This window comes from Ovis aries, chromosome 14 (assembly GCF_016772045.2).
Source record: "Ovis aries strain OAR_USU_Benz2616 breed Rambouillet chromosome 14, ARS-UI_Ramb_v3.0, whole genome shotgun sequence".
Classification (NCBI taxonomy): Eukaryota; Metazoa; Chordata; class Mammalia; order Artiodactyla; family Bovidae; genus Ovis; species Ovis aries.
In genome coordinates, this window is record NC_056067.1 from 63,233,634 (window position 1) to 63,248,090 (window position 14,457).

General features: G+C 48.1%; 1 protein-coding gene across 5 annotated transcripts; it reads right to left on the reverse strand.

Moving 5' to 3' along the window:
• Positions 1 to 104: 104 nt before the first annotated feature.
• Positions 105 to 5,663, reverse strand: LOC114118066 (leukocyte immunoglobulin-like receptor subfamily A member 5). 5 transcript variants are annotated; one of them, XM_042232491.2, is made up of 6 exons: positions 5,452 to 5,663; positions 5,316 to 5,351; positions 4,855 to 5,139; positions 4,305 to 4,601; positions 4,022 to 4,066; positions 105 to 775 (listed from the first exon to the last, which is right to left on the reverse strand). In XM_042232491.2, exons 1-6 carry the CDS (start codon positions 5,657 to 5,659, stop codon positions 612 to 614), a joined length of 1,035 nt encoding a protein of 344 aa, XP_042088425.1. In that variant the 5' UTR covers positions 5,660 to 5,663; the 3' UTR covers positions 105 to 611. The 5 variants fall into 5 exon arrangements, with proteins under 5 accessions (XP_042088425.1, XP_060254166.1, XP_060254167.1 ...); XM_060398183.1 differs by lacking the exon at positions 105 to 775 and adding an exon at positions 791 to 1,138; XM_060398184.1 differs by lacking the exon at positions 105 to 775 and having other exon boundaries at positions 2,515 to 4,601; positions 5,533 to 5,663.
• Between the last annotated feature and the right edge of the window lie 8,794 nt (positions 5,664 to 14,457).

Here is a 14,457-nt window from a genome sequence, read left to right on the forward strand (position 1 = left end):
GTCCATCACTGTCTCCCAGAGTTTGCTCCCACTCGTGTCCATAGAGGTTAGACAGGCCTTTCCCTCCTCTGACACTGTGGAGACCACACATATGCACGTCTAGCTATCATCAGCTGTCATTTTATTGTCTACTTGTTTATCAACTATCATCCATCAATCATGCATTTATTATCTATCCATCATTTATTATCATCTACCTAGCTACCATTTATCCATCTAATTTTATCATCTATCTATGGCCTTCCATGGTGGCTTGTGATGAAGTACTGCCTGCAATGCAGAGGACGTGGGTTCTATCCGTGGGCCGGGAAGATCTCCTGCAGCAGGAAATGGCAACCCACTGCGATGTTCTTGCCTGGAGAATCCCATGGACAGAGGAGCCTGGTGGGCTACAGTCTGTGGACTCGAAAACAGTCAGACACGGCTTAGCGACTAAACAACAGCAACAGCAATCACTTATTTGTATCTACATCTAGATGTCATTCATGTATTAATAATCTGTTTGTTATCTTTCTGCCATGTATTCATTCTCTACTGTCTATCAAGCACTCATCTGTTATTTGTATCTTAAATATCCAGGTATCTGTGTGTCTCTCTGGCCGCACCAGGCCTTAGCTGTGGCCCACGGGGTCTTCATTTGCAGGAGGTGAACTCCTAGCTGCCGCAGGTGGGATCCAGTTCCCTGACCAGAGACGAAGCCCAGGTCTCCTGATGTGGGAGCAGAGTCTCAGCACTGGACCACGAAGGGACGCCCCATGTTTATTTGTAGGACAGCCTGTAAATAGAATATTTTATTTATTTAATTTTGGCCATGCCCTGTGGCATGTGGGATCTTAGTCCCCCGGCCAGGGATTGAACCCATGCCCCCTGCATTGGAAGCATGGAGTCTTAGCCCCTGGACCACCAGGGAAGTCCCTATCTACCGTTTATATACATCATTTTTCGCCTACCTATCTACTATCTGTCAATATCTAGTGTCCTCTATCTTTGTATCATTTCTCTCCTTCCTCCCACCTCTTTCTCTCCATCCAGGGCATCGAAAGGGCATCCTGAGGACACCCCCATCACTGCTTTCTAGGAGAACCGTCTCCAGACGCTTTGTTTAGCTTGTCTTTGCTCTCCAGTTACTTGGACTCAGCTGTTTGGAGGAAAGATTGTAAGAGAGGATTGAAAAGTGAGAGTGAAGTCACTCAGTCGTGTCCGACTCTTTGCGACCCCATGGACTGCAGCCTACCAGGCTCCTCCGTCTGTGGGGTTCTCCAGGCAAGAATACTGGAGTGGGCTGCCATTTCCTTCTCCAGGGGATCTTCCCAACCCAGGGATCGAACCCAGGTCTCCCGCATTGCAGACAGACGCTGTACCCTCTGAGCCACCAGGGAAGCAATCTAAAACCCATTGCCTGTTTTTGCATGGCCTCAGGATTTTTAAATGACTGAAAAAAACACAAAGAAAATTAGCATTTTGTAACCCATAAAAATGAGTTAAAATTCACACTTTTGTTTTTTCAAACCAAGTTTCCTAGCATGGTGGCCTCGCTCTCGTGGTCATACATCATCGCTTCTGCTTTTGTGCTCAGCCAGGTCTGACCCTTTGACCCGTGGACTGCACCCCACCAGGCTCCTGTCTGCCCACGGGAATTCCCAGGCAAGAACACTGGAGTGGGAGGGCAGTTCTTTCTCCAGGGAGTATTCTTGACCTAGGGAGTGAATCTGGGTCTTTTGATTGAATCTGGTCTCCTGCACGGGCAGGGGGCTTCTTCAGCCCTAGTGCTCCCTGGGAAGCCCTGTGAGAGCAGAACCGAGTGCCTGCAAAGACAGCAGATGGCTCACCATATACTTACCGCTTTACAGAACTCAGCTGTCATTTAGAACGTGACAGGGACACCTAGCCGACTCTGAGAAGGCATTCAGAGAAAACACCCAAGGAAAGTTAGCTCTGTGCCGACACAGAGAGAAAGTCAGGAGCGGGCAGAAGGAGGGGACTTGGGTGAGGGAACAGCAGCCAGCGGCAGAGAGCTCTGAGTCGAGTCTTGGGGCGGAGGTGAGACTGAAGGGCACGTGACCACTTAGCGTCTCTGTTTTTCTGTGCAGTTTCCACCCAGTTTTAAGTCCAAGGGTATTTATTATGTACTTAAACAGCTTGGAGCTAAGAAGTCCCCAAACTACTTCACCAGCTCAACTGTAACAGGGGGTGAGTTAGCCTTTCTGTGATTCTGTTGTTTTAGTCTCATGCTTTGAAAGCTGTTTCTTCTCAGAAACAAAAAACCAAACCCCAAACCCAAAGAGGAACAATTGCTAACATCAGAAGCACCTGTGTAACTTAAATCCCCAAACCAACCAACCAGTATGAGTGTTCATGCTTTTATACTTGCTTTCTATAATTTTTAAATTCTGCAAAGAGTCGGACACGCCTTAGCGACTTTCACTTTCACAAGGGCTATATTGAAGAAAAAAAAATCAGCATTTCTACCCTAGACCCATTTCCCAACCCTGCAAGAACAACCACTCTAAGGAATTTACACATTATCCATAAGCAAAGTTTATTAAGCATCATCTCTGTTTGAATCATGTCCTCTTCTAAATTGAAAAGAGTGTTAAAACATTTATTCCCAGGTACTTCCCTGGCAGTCCAGTGGTTAAGACTTTGTCTCCCAACGCAGAGGCTGTGGGTTCAATCCCTGGTCAGGGACCTACAATCCAACATGCCTCGTGGCCCAAAAATCAAAACGTAAAACAGAAGCAAAATTGTAACAAATTCAATAAAGACTTAAACGTTAAAGCAAAACAAAAAACCTGCTTGTTTCAAAGTTCTCCTGTGAGACAGTGCATACTACTGCTAAGTCGCTTCAGTCGTGCCTGACTCTGCGATGCCATAGACGGCAGCCCACCGGGCTCCCCCGTCCCTGGGATTTCCCAGGCAAGGGTATTGAGTGAGTTGCCATGCCCTGCAACTGACCGGGGATTGAACCTGGGTCTCCTACTTGGCAGGCAGATTCTTTACCACTGAGCCACCAGGGAAGCCGTCCACACGGCTAAAGAGCCCTAAAACCCAAGTTGATTTCTGCAGACCTCTGGACCTGGTGGGAAGCCCAACCAGCCCATCCCCTCGGGGTAAGCAGTTAAGCACCTTTCTTTCCCTCCTGTCATTACAGGCGCTGTGCTGATACCGGCGGGGGCTTCTGGGGTCCAGAAAGACAGGACTGGGTCGCTGGAGGCTGCCAGTCCCCGCCTGGAGCCCGGCCTGCTCCTTGCTCGGTATCCCCTGTGATTCGACCGCTCCAGCAGCAGACACGCTGGCCTCTGTTACCCGCAGGCTCCTGAGTGCGTCTCTACCTCTGGGTCTTGGCCCAGGGCTGGTTCCTCTGCCTGTCTTGCGCTCTCTACAATCATCACCCCTCTGATTTCATCCCAGTGTCGGTTAGAAATACACCCATGAGGGATCTGCTTGTTGAGCCATCTTCTAAAACACTAGCCCCTTCGGTCAGTCTTATCCTGTTACACTGTGTGGCCTTGCTTTCCCAACCAGTCATTATGTGACACATTCTTATTCTGACAAAAATGAAATAGATATAACACATGTATTAATATAGTCTATATAAATATTTTCTGCAGAGCATACATGATATTTAACAATAGTTACATATATATATACATATATATATATATATATATATATATATATATAAAATACATATATATCCATGGAGTTCCCTGTAGCTCAAACAGTAAAGAATCTGGCTGTAATGCAGGAGACCAGGGTTCAGTCCCTGGGACAGGAAGATCCTCTGGAGAAGGGAATGGCGACCCCCTTCAGTGTTCTTGCCTGGGAAATCTCATGGACGGAGGAGCCTGGTGGCTACAGTCCATGGGGTGGAGAGCTGGACACGACTGAGAGACTAACAGACAGGTGCATCCATGTGATATATAACAGGTATATCTGCATCCATGCGGTTACACTCCAGGCCAGAGAGAAGCGACCATAGAATCTCTTTTCAGTTTTCCATCTAAACTCAGTCACTCACCAGTTGAGCGTCTGTGCTGTGTGCTGCTGGGAGACTCAGTAGTTCCTGAAACCAGAGGTGAAGTGGGAGAGGTCTTCCTTACTTCCGCCCAGTCAGGCTCTCACCTCCCAGAGTCCCAGGGACCCACACGGCCTGTCCCCGCCCGTCCCTCAGAGACGCGTGTCTAAGCCGATGGCGCTCACACACCCCGCCTCTGCTGTCCCCTTCCCCAGCCAGTGCTTTAACCGCACAGAGTCAGCCCCCAGGGCGGGGGTCAGGCGGGTGGACTGGGCTTCTTCCCCACCTTCGACCTGAAGCTGCAGTGGGTCACTGGGCTGGGACCACACGTAGGGGTTGTCGCGGAAGGCACCGTAGCATCTGTAGGTCCCCGCCTGTGTGGAGGAGACTGGACTCAAGAGGAAGATGGTCTGGCGTCCCCTGTCCTGGGGGGTGGAGCTTTGGTTCTGGGTGATGTGATCTCCATCTTTGGTGAGGATAAATACATCATGGTTGATTCTGGAGAAACACTGCAGCTTCACATTCTGCCCTGGAGCCGCCACTGTGCCAGCCACGCTGGAGAGGGAGGGCTTCTCATAAGCTCCTGAGAAAGAAGGAAGTTCAGCGATGAAGGGAAGGGTCACGTAGGCCCTGTCCCTTTTTGTCCCCTGGGAGTAGACGTGGCTCTGGTCTCTCTCCCCTCCTTTCCCCCGTCCCCCTTGAGGAAGACTCTCGGCATCATCCGTGAGACCTCCCCAAGGACAAGGCTTGGTCTTCCTGCTTCCTGTCCCTGAAGCCTGGTCCTTCCCTCGGCAGAGGGGTCAGTCCTGGCTTCACTGCCTCTGTGTCCCCCTCACCGGTCATCACCAGCTGCAGGGGGTCACTGAACTGGGACCAGCGGCCTCCTCTCTGATAGGAGCAGTGGTACAGCCCCGCCTTGTCCATTGTCATCTCTGCGATCCTCAAAGTATTGGTCTTCCTGGGCGTGATCTGTTCCTCTTCTTCCGTGGGCTCAGGACTTCCCACTTTTGATATCTTGTACCCCTCAGCTTGTCCAGGTCCTTGACACAGGAGGGTCACATGACTCTTAGGTGGAACTGTGGATCCAGGCAGAGCAGTGATACGAGGTGGGGTGAGATTTCCTAGAACACAGGGAACAGGTAATAGACACACAAGCGTTTCTCCCTCCATACTTCTATTTCTCCACCTCTTACAGCCCCCTCTCTAAAGTCTGAGACCCCTCTTTCCAGCGGCCAAGAGACCTGATACCTGGCTTAAACCCTTCTGTGTCCTCAGGAGTATTACACAGAACACTCACCCTTCTGTGCCCAAGTGCTCTGGCTCAGACACAACCCTGAAAAGAAACACCCGGTGAGAAGAGCCCAGCCTTAAAGAACCACCAGCCCTGCCCTGCTTATCCATCCATTTGTACCCAACCCTCTCTCCCCACTGACCAAGACAGAGTAGCGAGGGAAATACCATGGACATGATCCCACATTCAGGCTCAGCGGTGGCCTCGCTGATGCTGAACGGACCTGTAAGAGACACAGCCCTCCAGGAAGTGAGGCTGTGGCCCCACTCTTGAGTACAAAGGCAGTCAGCATCCTCTTTCCCCCTACTTCCTCTGGGTGAGGTATTCGCCCTTAAGAAGACATTCATCATCTGTGCTTCAGCCTGAGGATCTTTCTTGTGTCATGTGGCATGTGGGATCTGAGTTCCTGAACCCACAACCCCTACATTGCAAGGTGGGTTCTTAACTGCCACACCCCCAGGCAAGTCCAATCACCCTTGCGTCAGATTATCACTGGTCTAATCTGATTCCTCTCTTTCTTCCCCAACCCCTGTGTCAGCATTTTAATCTTTACATAATGCAAGGGGTAAGAGACTGTCAGTGTAAAAACAGGAGGGAAAAAATTCCGCTGTGGGGATTGCTCTGAAATCTCCTGTGTATTAAGGGCCTTGGCCTCTTAACGCTGCATTCCAGTGCTTTATATGCAAATCTGGGGGAGTACTGAATATTTCCCAAAGCTACAATCGCATGATATATGGAAATTGTCCAAAACAGACCTTGCTGGAGAGGTCATTGCAGAGTCCATAGGAAAGCAGCTCTTCTGCCCTTTCCTGTTTACCCATTCTGGTTTTCCCTAAGCCTAGAAGGACCTATGAGTGATGACAGAAATGAGATCACTAGCCAATTTAACCTAACTGCTGATTTACGCTCTACTGAATGCCCACCGTGTCTTGCCAACCCTGTATATTCTTTTCCTAGATTAAAAGTGTTAGGTAAAAGAACATGACACCAAGAGTGTCTAACAGGCTTTTTAATGGCGAAACGCTCCCGGGCGGGGTTCCCGGACCCGAACGAGCCAGGTCGAGGAAGTCCGTGCCTGGACCATGTTGGGGGTGGTTTTTATACGTTCCTTGCGAGGGATGGTCAGGCTAGATGGACGGGGATTCGGTTAGGTCGCCAGGCCGAGGCGTCGTGGGCTGACGGGTCCTTCTGCGTGGCTGGGGTGGCTTTAGCTGGTGAAGTGTGCTGTCATTGGTCCTCGGGATCTGAGAGGCTCCTTCCATTAGGGACTTCCGCCGCCGGCGGGAGGGAGAGGAGGGGCGTCCCATCATGGCCCACGGGGTCTGGCCTTACAAAACGAAGAATGAAGAATTAAGTCCTTAAAGAGCGACTAGCTCTCTCCTCCCTTGGGGATCCCTCAGGCTGATCACACGGGCAAGATAACTTCTGAAGAAAGATTGCATGGGAGTCCCTGGTGGTGTAGTGGTTGGGACCTCACCATCCAATGCAGGGGCTGCGTGTTTGACCTCTGAGCAGGTAGCTAAGATCTCATTTGCCTTACAAAGCAATTTTCCCTTTCTACCAACACTTGCCTCTTCAGTACTTTTTTTTTTTTTTTTTTTTTACATATTGCTTGATGTGGACCATTTAAAATGGTCTTTATTGAATTTGTTACAGTATTGATTGTATGTTTTGGTGGTTGCTTGTTTTTGGCCATGAGGCATGTGGGATTTCAGCTCCCTAACCAGGGATGGAAGCTGCACCCTCTGTGTTGGAAGAAGTCTTAACCACTGGACCACTGGGGAAATCCCTCCAGTACTGGTTTTAGAGTGGCGAGCAGTTGAATCCGAGCTTGGTAACAATTATTCCACCATCTCCACCCACTTCTGCAATATTCCCAACATTATGTCAGCATTGATTATCCACTGGTGTCAATTTTAATCTAAATGAGATACCCAAGATTCTGCCTGCCAACACAGGAGACATAGGAGATGTAGGATTGAACCCTGGGTCGGGAAGAGCTCCTGGAGGAGCAAATGGCAACTCACTCCAGTATTCTTGGCTGGAGAAGCCCATGGACAGAGGAGCCTGGCTGGCTGTATAGTCCATGGGGTGGCAAAGAGTCAGACGGGACTGAGCGACTGAACACACACATGCACATAAGCTTAAGTCACGACTTTGTTCTTAAACTTTCATTCTGGCTGAACCTTAATGAACAGTTATGGCACCTATTCTGGATATACACATACCATTGATTTAAAGTATTCCCTATTATATTGTCATAATGCTATCTTTGCCAAAAATCTAAGATAACTTAAGACACCCTGGGCTTCCCAGGTAGCTCAAACAGTAAGGAGTCTGCCTGCAATCTGGGTTCAATCCCTGGATCAGGAAGATCCCCTGGAGGTGGGAATGACAATCCACTCCAGGATTCTTCCCTGCAGCATCCCATGGACAGAGAAGCCTGGCGGGCTACAGTCCATGGGGCCACACAGAGTTAGACCAGACTTAGCACGCATGAACAGACACATGTAGTCACACGGTAGATCTAAAAACTTTTCCAGTTTTCCAGCTACAATTCCCTCAGGACTGAAGGACTACCATGGCATGGAATACAGGCTTTATTACAGGGATTGGACTTGATGGGACTGTGACTACGGAGGAAGAAATCTGTGGAAGGCCACTGTGGTATCATCTGTGGGCCTCCTGATGTCATGAAAAGTCAGGCAGACTGGGAGTTGAGAGGAGAACCTGGGCGTGTGTGGCAGGAGATGGCGGGGTAGATCAGGGCAGAACTGGAGCGCTCGAGAAAACCAGTGGCAACCTGTCCATCTCTGGCTCCTGTCTCAATGAAGCCTAGGGCTCTTTATCACAGGTCTTCAAAAAAGGCGGTGCAGGTGCTGGCCTCGTTGAAGGAGCTGGGGGAGTTGGAGGCACTGGGCTTGGCTGTGGGCTCGCACCAGTGGGTCAGCTGGCAAGTCCCATATAAGGTGTGTGGGCTGAATACAGGCCCCCTGAGTGTGATCACATTCAGCATCTGCGTGTCAGCAGGTCTGCAGCTTCACTTCCACCTTCAGCGCCTTGCGTCAGTTCCTGTTGTGGTCACTCCTAACCCAGAGCTGGAGGGGGAAGAAAATTCTAGGAAACGTAGTACAAATTTAGCTAAGCTGACAGAGGGGAAAGCCACAGCCGCTGCTTCTCATCAACCTGGCTTCCAAAACACTTCCTTTAACGATACTCCGGGCTTCCCCGATGCCTCAGTGTGTAAAGAATCCGCCTGCTGTGCGGGAGACACGGAGACGCAGGTTCAATCCCTGGGCCGGGAAGATCTCCTGGAGGAGGAAAATGGCAACCCACTCCATTACTCTCACAGGAAACATCCCAAGGACAGAGGAGCCTGGCAGGCTACAGTCCATGGGGGGCGCAAAGGAGTTGGACACAACTGAACATCTAAGCACAAAAGCACACAGCCACACTTGCCTTTTGGATACAGACATGGGAAAACCAGGGTTTCACTTGACATGATAATGCCAGTGTTCTTCATAAGACTGGAAGCATGCCAGTCGTCTCCCGGTAGAGGGTACGACGGCTTTTATCCATCGTGGGGTGAGGCTCAGTCCTTTCCTAGTCAAGTCATGCTCTCAGTTTGGTAACCGGTCAGGCATCAGAATCGCTGACGTTTGCGGCTTTGGCCAGTGTCTCCCTTTTCACCTCCCCAGCCCCTGGGAACCACTCTTCGCTCTCTCGTCTCCACAAGTTCAGCTTTTTAAGATTCCACATATAGTGATGCCTTTCACCATGTGACTTTCTCTGTCAGGCTTAATTTCACTTAGCCGAATGCCCTCCAGGTTCATCTACGTGGTCACCAACGGCAGCATTTGGAGACCCAAATTAGAATAAATTTATTTTTCAACTTTTTATTTTGTATCGAGGGTTACAGCCGATGAACACTGTTGTGAGCATGTCAGGTGGACCGTGAAGGGGCTCAGCCCTACCTTTACGTGTATCCGTCCTCCCCTGAGCCCCCCTCCCGGCCAGGCTGCCGCAGAACAGGGAGCAGAGTCCCCTGTGCTCTACAGCAGGTCCTTGTTGGTCTCTGTTTTAAATACGGCAGTCTGTATATGTTGATCCCAAACTCCCTAACTATCCTTCCCCCAATCCCTCCCCCTGGGCTCCATAAGTTCATTCTCCAAGCCTGTGAGTTAGAAGCAGGCGATTTAGATGGTGGGTTTCACTTCTCCTTCTCAGGCTAACAGTCCTGCCTCGTCTGTGACCTTCACCCTGTTTACAGAGTCCCACAGCCTGGCTTAAGTCAGCTGTAACAGCACTGGACAGGCTGTTGACGTATTTTGCAATTGTGGCTTCTTATCAACTTAACCAGTGCTATGTTCTGGCCACGGAGTTCCTCTTTTGAATATCCGACCACCTTTGCAGGCTTGGCCTACCCTCCCCAAACTCACTTATTCCAACAGAAGCCTGTTTAATTGCACCCCTCTCCCCTGCCACCCACGAGTTATCTGAACTTCGGGATGTTAGCTGACATTTCAGTCTTAATTTCTTCACTCGTAAATGAGAATGTTAAGAGCACATGTAGGGTTATGGGATGATTGAATAAAATCATGTAAAGACTGGCTCACAACACGTATGATTCCAGGGATACATATGCGATTGTATTTTTTCCAGCTGTTTTTCTGAATTCTGAAATATGTGTGTGCATGTGTGAGTAACCGGAAAAGACCCTGATGCTGGGGAAAGATTGAAGGCGGGAGGAGAAGGGGATGACAGAGGACCAGATGGTTGGATGGCATCACTGACTCAGCGGACATGAGTTTGAGCAAGCTCCAGGAGATGGTGAAGGACAGGGAAGACTGGCGTGCTGCAGCCCATGGGGTTGCAAAGAGTCGGACACGACTGAGCGACTGAACAACAGCAGCAACAAATGTGTGAGCAAGCAACTATCCACTTGGTGATTTAGTTGGTTAGTTAGCTATTGGGCTTAGCTAATAGTTCAAGGCACTGACTGGCAAGCCTTATTGTCTTGATTTGAATCCTGGACCAGCCAATTATAATCCTACAGCTAATTGAGCGTTACTGAAAAAAAAATTTTTTTTTTGGCTGTAATGGGTGGCATGTGGGATCTTTGTTCCCTGACCAGGGATCAAACCAATGCCCCCTGCATCACTGGAAGTCCAGAGCTTTAACCACTGAACCACCAGGGAACTCCTCTGAACATTACTGTTTAGCATTCAAAAGACTGAAATAATCATAGTACCTACTTCATAAATTTCATGAGATTTAAAGGGTGTAATACGTGCAGTGTTGTTACAATGGTTCTAAGCAATAGTTTGTTCCACAATTTTATTGTTATTAACAAAATAATAGTTTTATTATTAATAAAAATTAACATTATTATTAATTCTCATTTAAAAACCAATCATTGATACTTCCCTTTAATTATACAGGCTGTTAAACCATCCTTTAAAATGCTGAATGGCACTGCAGGCCATGGCTAACATAATCTGTTTTGGTAGCTATTAGTTTTCTCGGGCATTTGTTTAATTTGCACAACTGCCATCTCTCTCAGGAGTCTATGAATGTGTCCCCATTCTTTATGAGATGGGCTTCCAATAAACACCATGTTTGGTTTAATTTGTACCCACTGTTTATTGGTGAAGTTAATCATCAATACATTGACTGGATTTGTATTTCAATATTTCTGGATCATAAGTGTGAGTGTTGAAAAGAGGATGAGAGATGCAACTTTTTACAGAGTGAAAGAGAAATACATTCTCAGGGCGTGTATTGTACATGTGTGCATAGAAGTATTGAATTGCCAGATACTCTTTATAAATAGTAGGTTGACACATGGCAAGATAGGATTTCAATTCCAATTTGCTTACGCTTATTGATTGATAAGACTAAACTAAATACTCTGTAGTTTATTTTGTGGGGAAACAGAAAAGCTGACAACAGTAATCAAGGTTTTTCTCCTATGTTTTGAGTGAAAATATCCAGAAAGTCTCTGGCCAAAGATCTTCCAATTTCAGCAAATCAGGGCAAAATAGAAAACACTTCACACACACACACACACCCACACACACCCACACCCACAGTGTGTGTGAAGTGATGGATGTGCTAGCTTGATGGTGGTGATTATCTCCCAGTGTAAACATATATCAAAATATCACATAGTACACCTTAAATATATAAAATGTCTATTTGTTAATTATGTTTCCAAAAGCTGGTAAAAAACAAACAAACCTGACTCATGAAAAAAAATCCACAACAACAAAAAACCCTCCAGAAACTTGCGTGTGTGCTCCATCGCTAAGTCAAGTCTGACTTTCTGCAGCCCCAGGGACTGCATCAGGCTCCTCCATCCGTGGGATTTCCCACAAGTGCCGGGGTCCAGCCCCGGTGGATCCAGGGAATTCGAAGGGTGGACGGCGTCGGCGTGGAAAGACTTGTTTATTTATTAATGAAAGATTAGATTAAGAAACTATAGTGTAGTAAGAAGATTAAGTGGAAGAAGAGGGCTGAATAGCTTGGTTTACGCGGAAGGCCAATAAAATTCCAGACAAGGAATTTGCACCATCTACGTTGGGCCACCGGCGCCCGCTTGAATATCTAAGGGTGCCTCGCCTTAAGCTCCCTTTCTCGCGGGTCTTAACAGCCGGGGCAAGTAAGTAGACGTGGAGAGCCTCAGCGCTCCAGGTGGAAATTCAGCCCGAAATTAAAGTAAAGAGCAGAGAGAGGGAAAGAGAGAGAAGAAGAAAGAGAGAGAGACACGGGGGGAGCCAGAGTGCCAAGAAACCAGGCCGGGAGACTAGTTAGAGAAGCTGGTCCAAGAAGCTGGCCCCCGGCCCCAGAAGCTGGCCCCTGGAGCTGGCCCCTGGAGCTGGCCCCATCCTTTATTGTTCAGAAGGCCTTTTATACTTTTGATAAAACACAGAGATCAATGGGTAACACAAGATTATGTAGCGTTTGCAGCTCAAGCTCTTTTTATACATCATTTGGTATACAAAAGGTCTCAGGTGATTTACATTATCTTCTGGCCAAGAGGCTTGTTAACACTTTTTGGCTCTCTTCCTCAATGAACGTTAATCTTGTTTCCCCTGAAGTGTTTTTCTTTAATCTACATTTCCTTAAAGCATTAGCATTAAAGTTACATCTCTATAGAACAAAGGTGCAGTGGGATATAACAAAGAAGGTACTTAACTCAAAGATCTAATGTTGCTAACACAAGGTCTACTACTTGTTTTTCTAACTATATCTACAACTAAAGGATGTGAAAATTTGGCAGCAAATATTGACTTAACAAATGAAACCTTTAATCAGTCCTATTCTAAAGATTTTGACTCCTCGGAAGCTCCTACATTCCTAGGATGTTTTAAGCTTCCTGTGCCTCCTGCGGTCAGGAGGCCTCAAACAATCACACGCGCAGCTGTAGGAGTCCTGCAGGCAGGCTAGAAAGCCATCAGAGGGTTTTTTGGATTGAAACACTCTTTCAAATGCAGAAGACTAAAGCCCTGAATTGACTTTTTCCAGAAAATGTCAAAAGAGTGGAAAAGCAGAGCACAAAAGCCGGCAGATTTTTGTTGGGGTACATGCTTAGGAATTTCCAGAGGGGTCCCTGAAGTCTGAGCACGCCTTGCGTATGTCAGCTTCCTTCCTCATGACCTTGTCACGGGCGGGATTCCTCACACTGGCTTCCGGCACACAAGAATACTGGAGTGGGTTGCCATTTCCTTCTCCAGGGGATCTTCCTGACCCAGGGATTGAACCCAGGTCTCCTGCGGCTCCTCCATTGGCAGGGGGATTCTTTACCACCGAGCCATCTGAAGAAGCCAGAAAGAAACTATATAGGACTAAAAATAACTGTGTACATGTGCAGTTGGGGCAAATTCTGGACAAAAGATACAAAGAGACTCAAAAGCCCAACTGCCAGTTTTGAAGAGCCTGGAGCTAAAGCAGAGTCCTGTGTCGTGTCCCCTACACTCAACATCTCCTTCAGTTCAGCTCAGTTCATTTGCTCAGTCGTGTCTGACTCTTTTCGACCCCATGAATCACAGCACACCAGGCCTCCCTGTTCATCACCAACTCCTGGAGTTCACTGAGACTCACGTCCATCAAGTCGGTGATACCATCCAGCCATCTCATCCTCTGTCGTCCACTTCTCCTCCTGCCCCCAATTCCTCCCAGCATCAGGGGCTTTTCCAATGAGTCAACTCTTCGCATGAGGTGGCCAAAGTATTGGAGTTTCAGCTTCAGCATCAGTCCTTCCAATGAACACCCAAGACTGATCTTCAGAATGGACTGGTTGGATCTCCTTGCAGTCCAAGGGACCCTCAAGAGTCTTCTCCAACACCACAGTTCAAAAGCATCAATTCTTCAGCGCTCAGCTTTCTTCACAGCCCAACTCTCACATCACACATGACTATTGGAAAAACCATAGCCTTGACTAGATGGACTTTTGTTGGCAAAGTAATGTCTCTGCTTTTCAATATACTATCTGGGTTGGTCATAGATTTCCTTCCAAGGAGTAAGCATCTTTTAATTTCATGCAATCATCATCTGCAGTGATTCTGGAGCCCCTCAAAGTAAAGTCTGACACTGTTTCCACTGTTTCCCCATCTATTTGCCATGGAGTGATGGGACCAGATGCCATGATCTTCGTTTTCTGAACGTTGAGCTTTAAGCCAACTTTTTCCCTCTCCTCTTTCACTTTCATCGAGAGGCTTTTTAGTTCTGGCAAACCACGCAAGCCACCCCTCCAGTCCGACCCCCGGACATGCCTACCCTCTCCCCACATAAGGAACCAGCTCACCCTCCCCTCCTCAGGAATAGGCAAGCTGTCCAGGGAAACTGTTTCTTGTTCTCACTTCCCCCTGCTGCAGCAGGTAGCCCGGTCAAGCCATGCTTGAATTTCCTGTCTGGCCTCTGATCAGTTTCAGTTAATTGGGGAAAGTCAAGGACTTTGGTGGATGTAAGAATCACCTGAGGGGCTTTTGATTAGAATCACCAAGGGTAGGATCTGGGTGATTGCAATGTGAGTTGCATTTTCAAGATTGAGAACCAGCCACTGTTAGTAGGAGGGCCATTTCACCCTGGGCAGGAAGTCCAGCCCTCACCCTGGGGCCTAGGGGCCAATCCCAGAGCATGGGCTGGC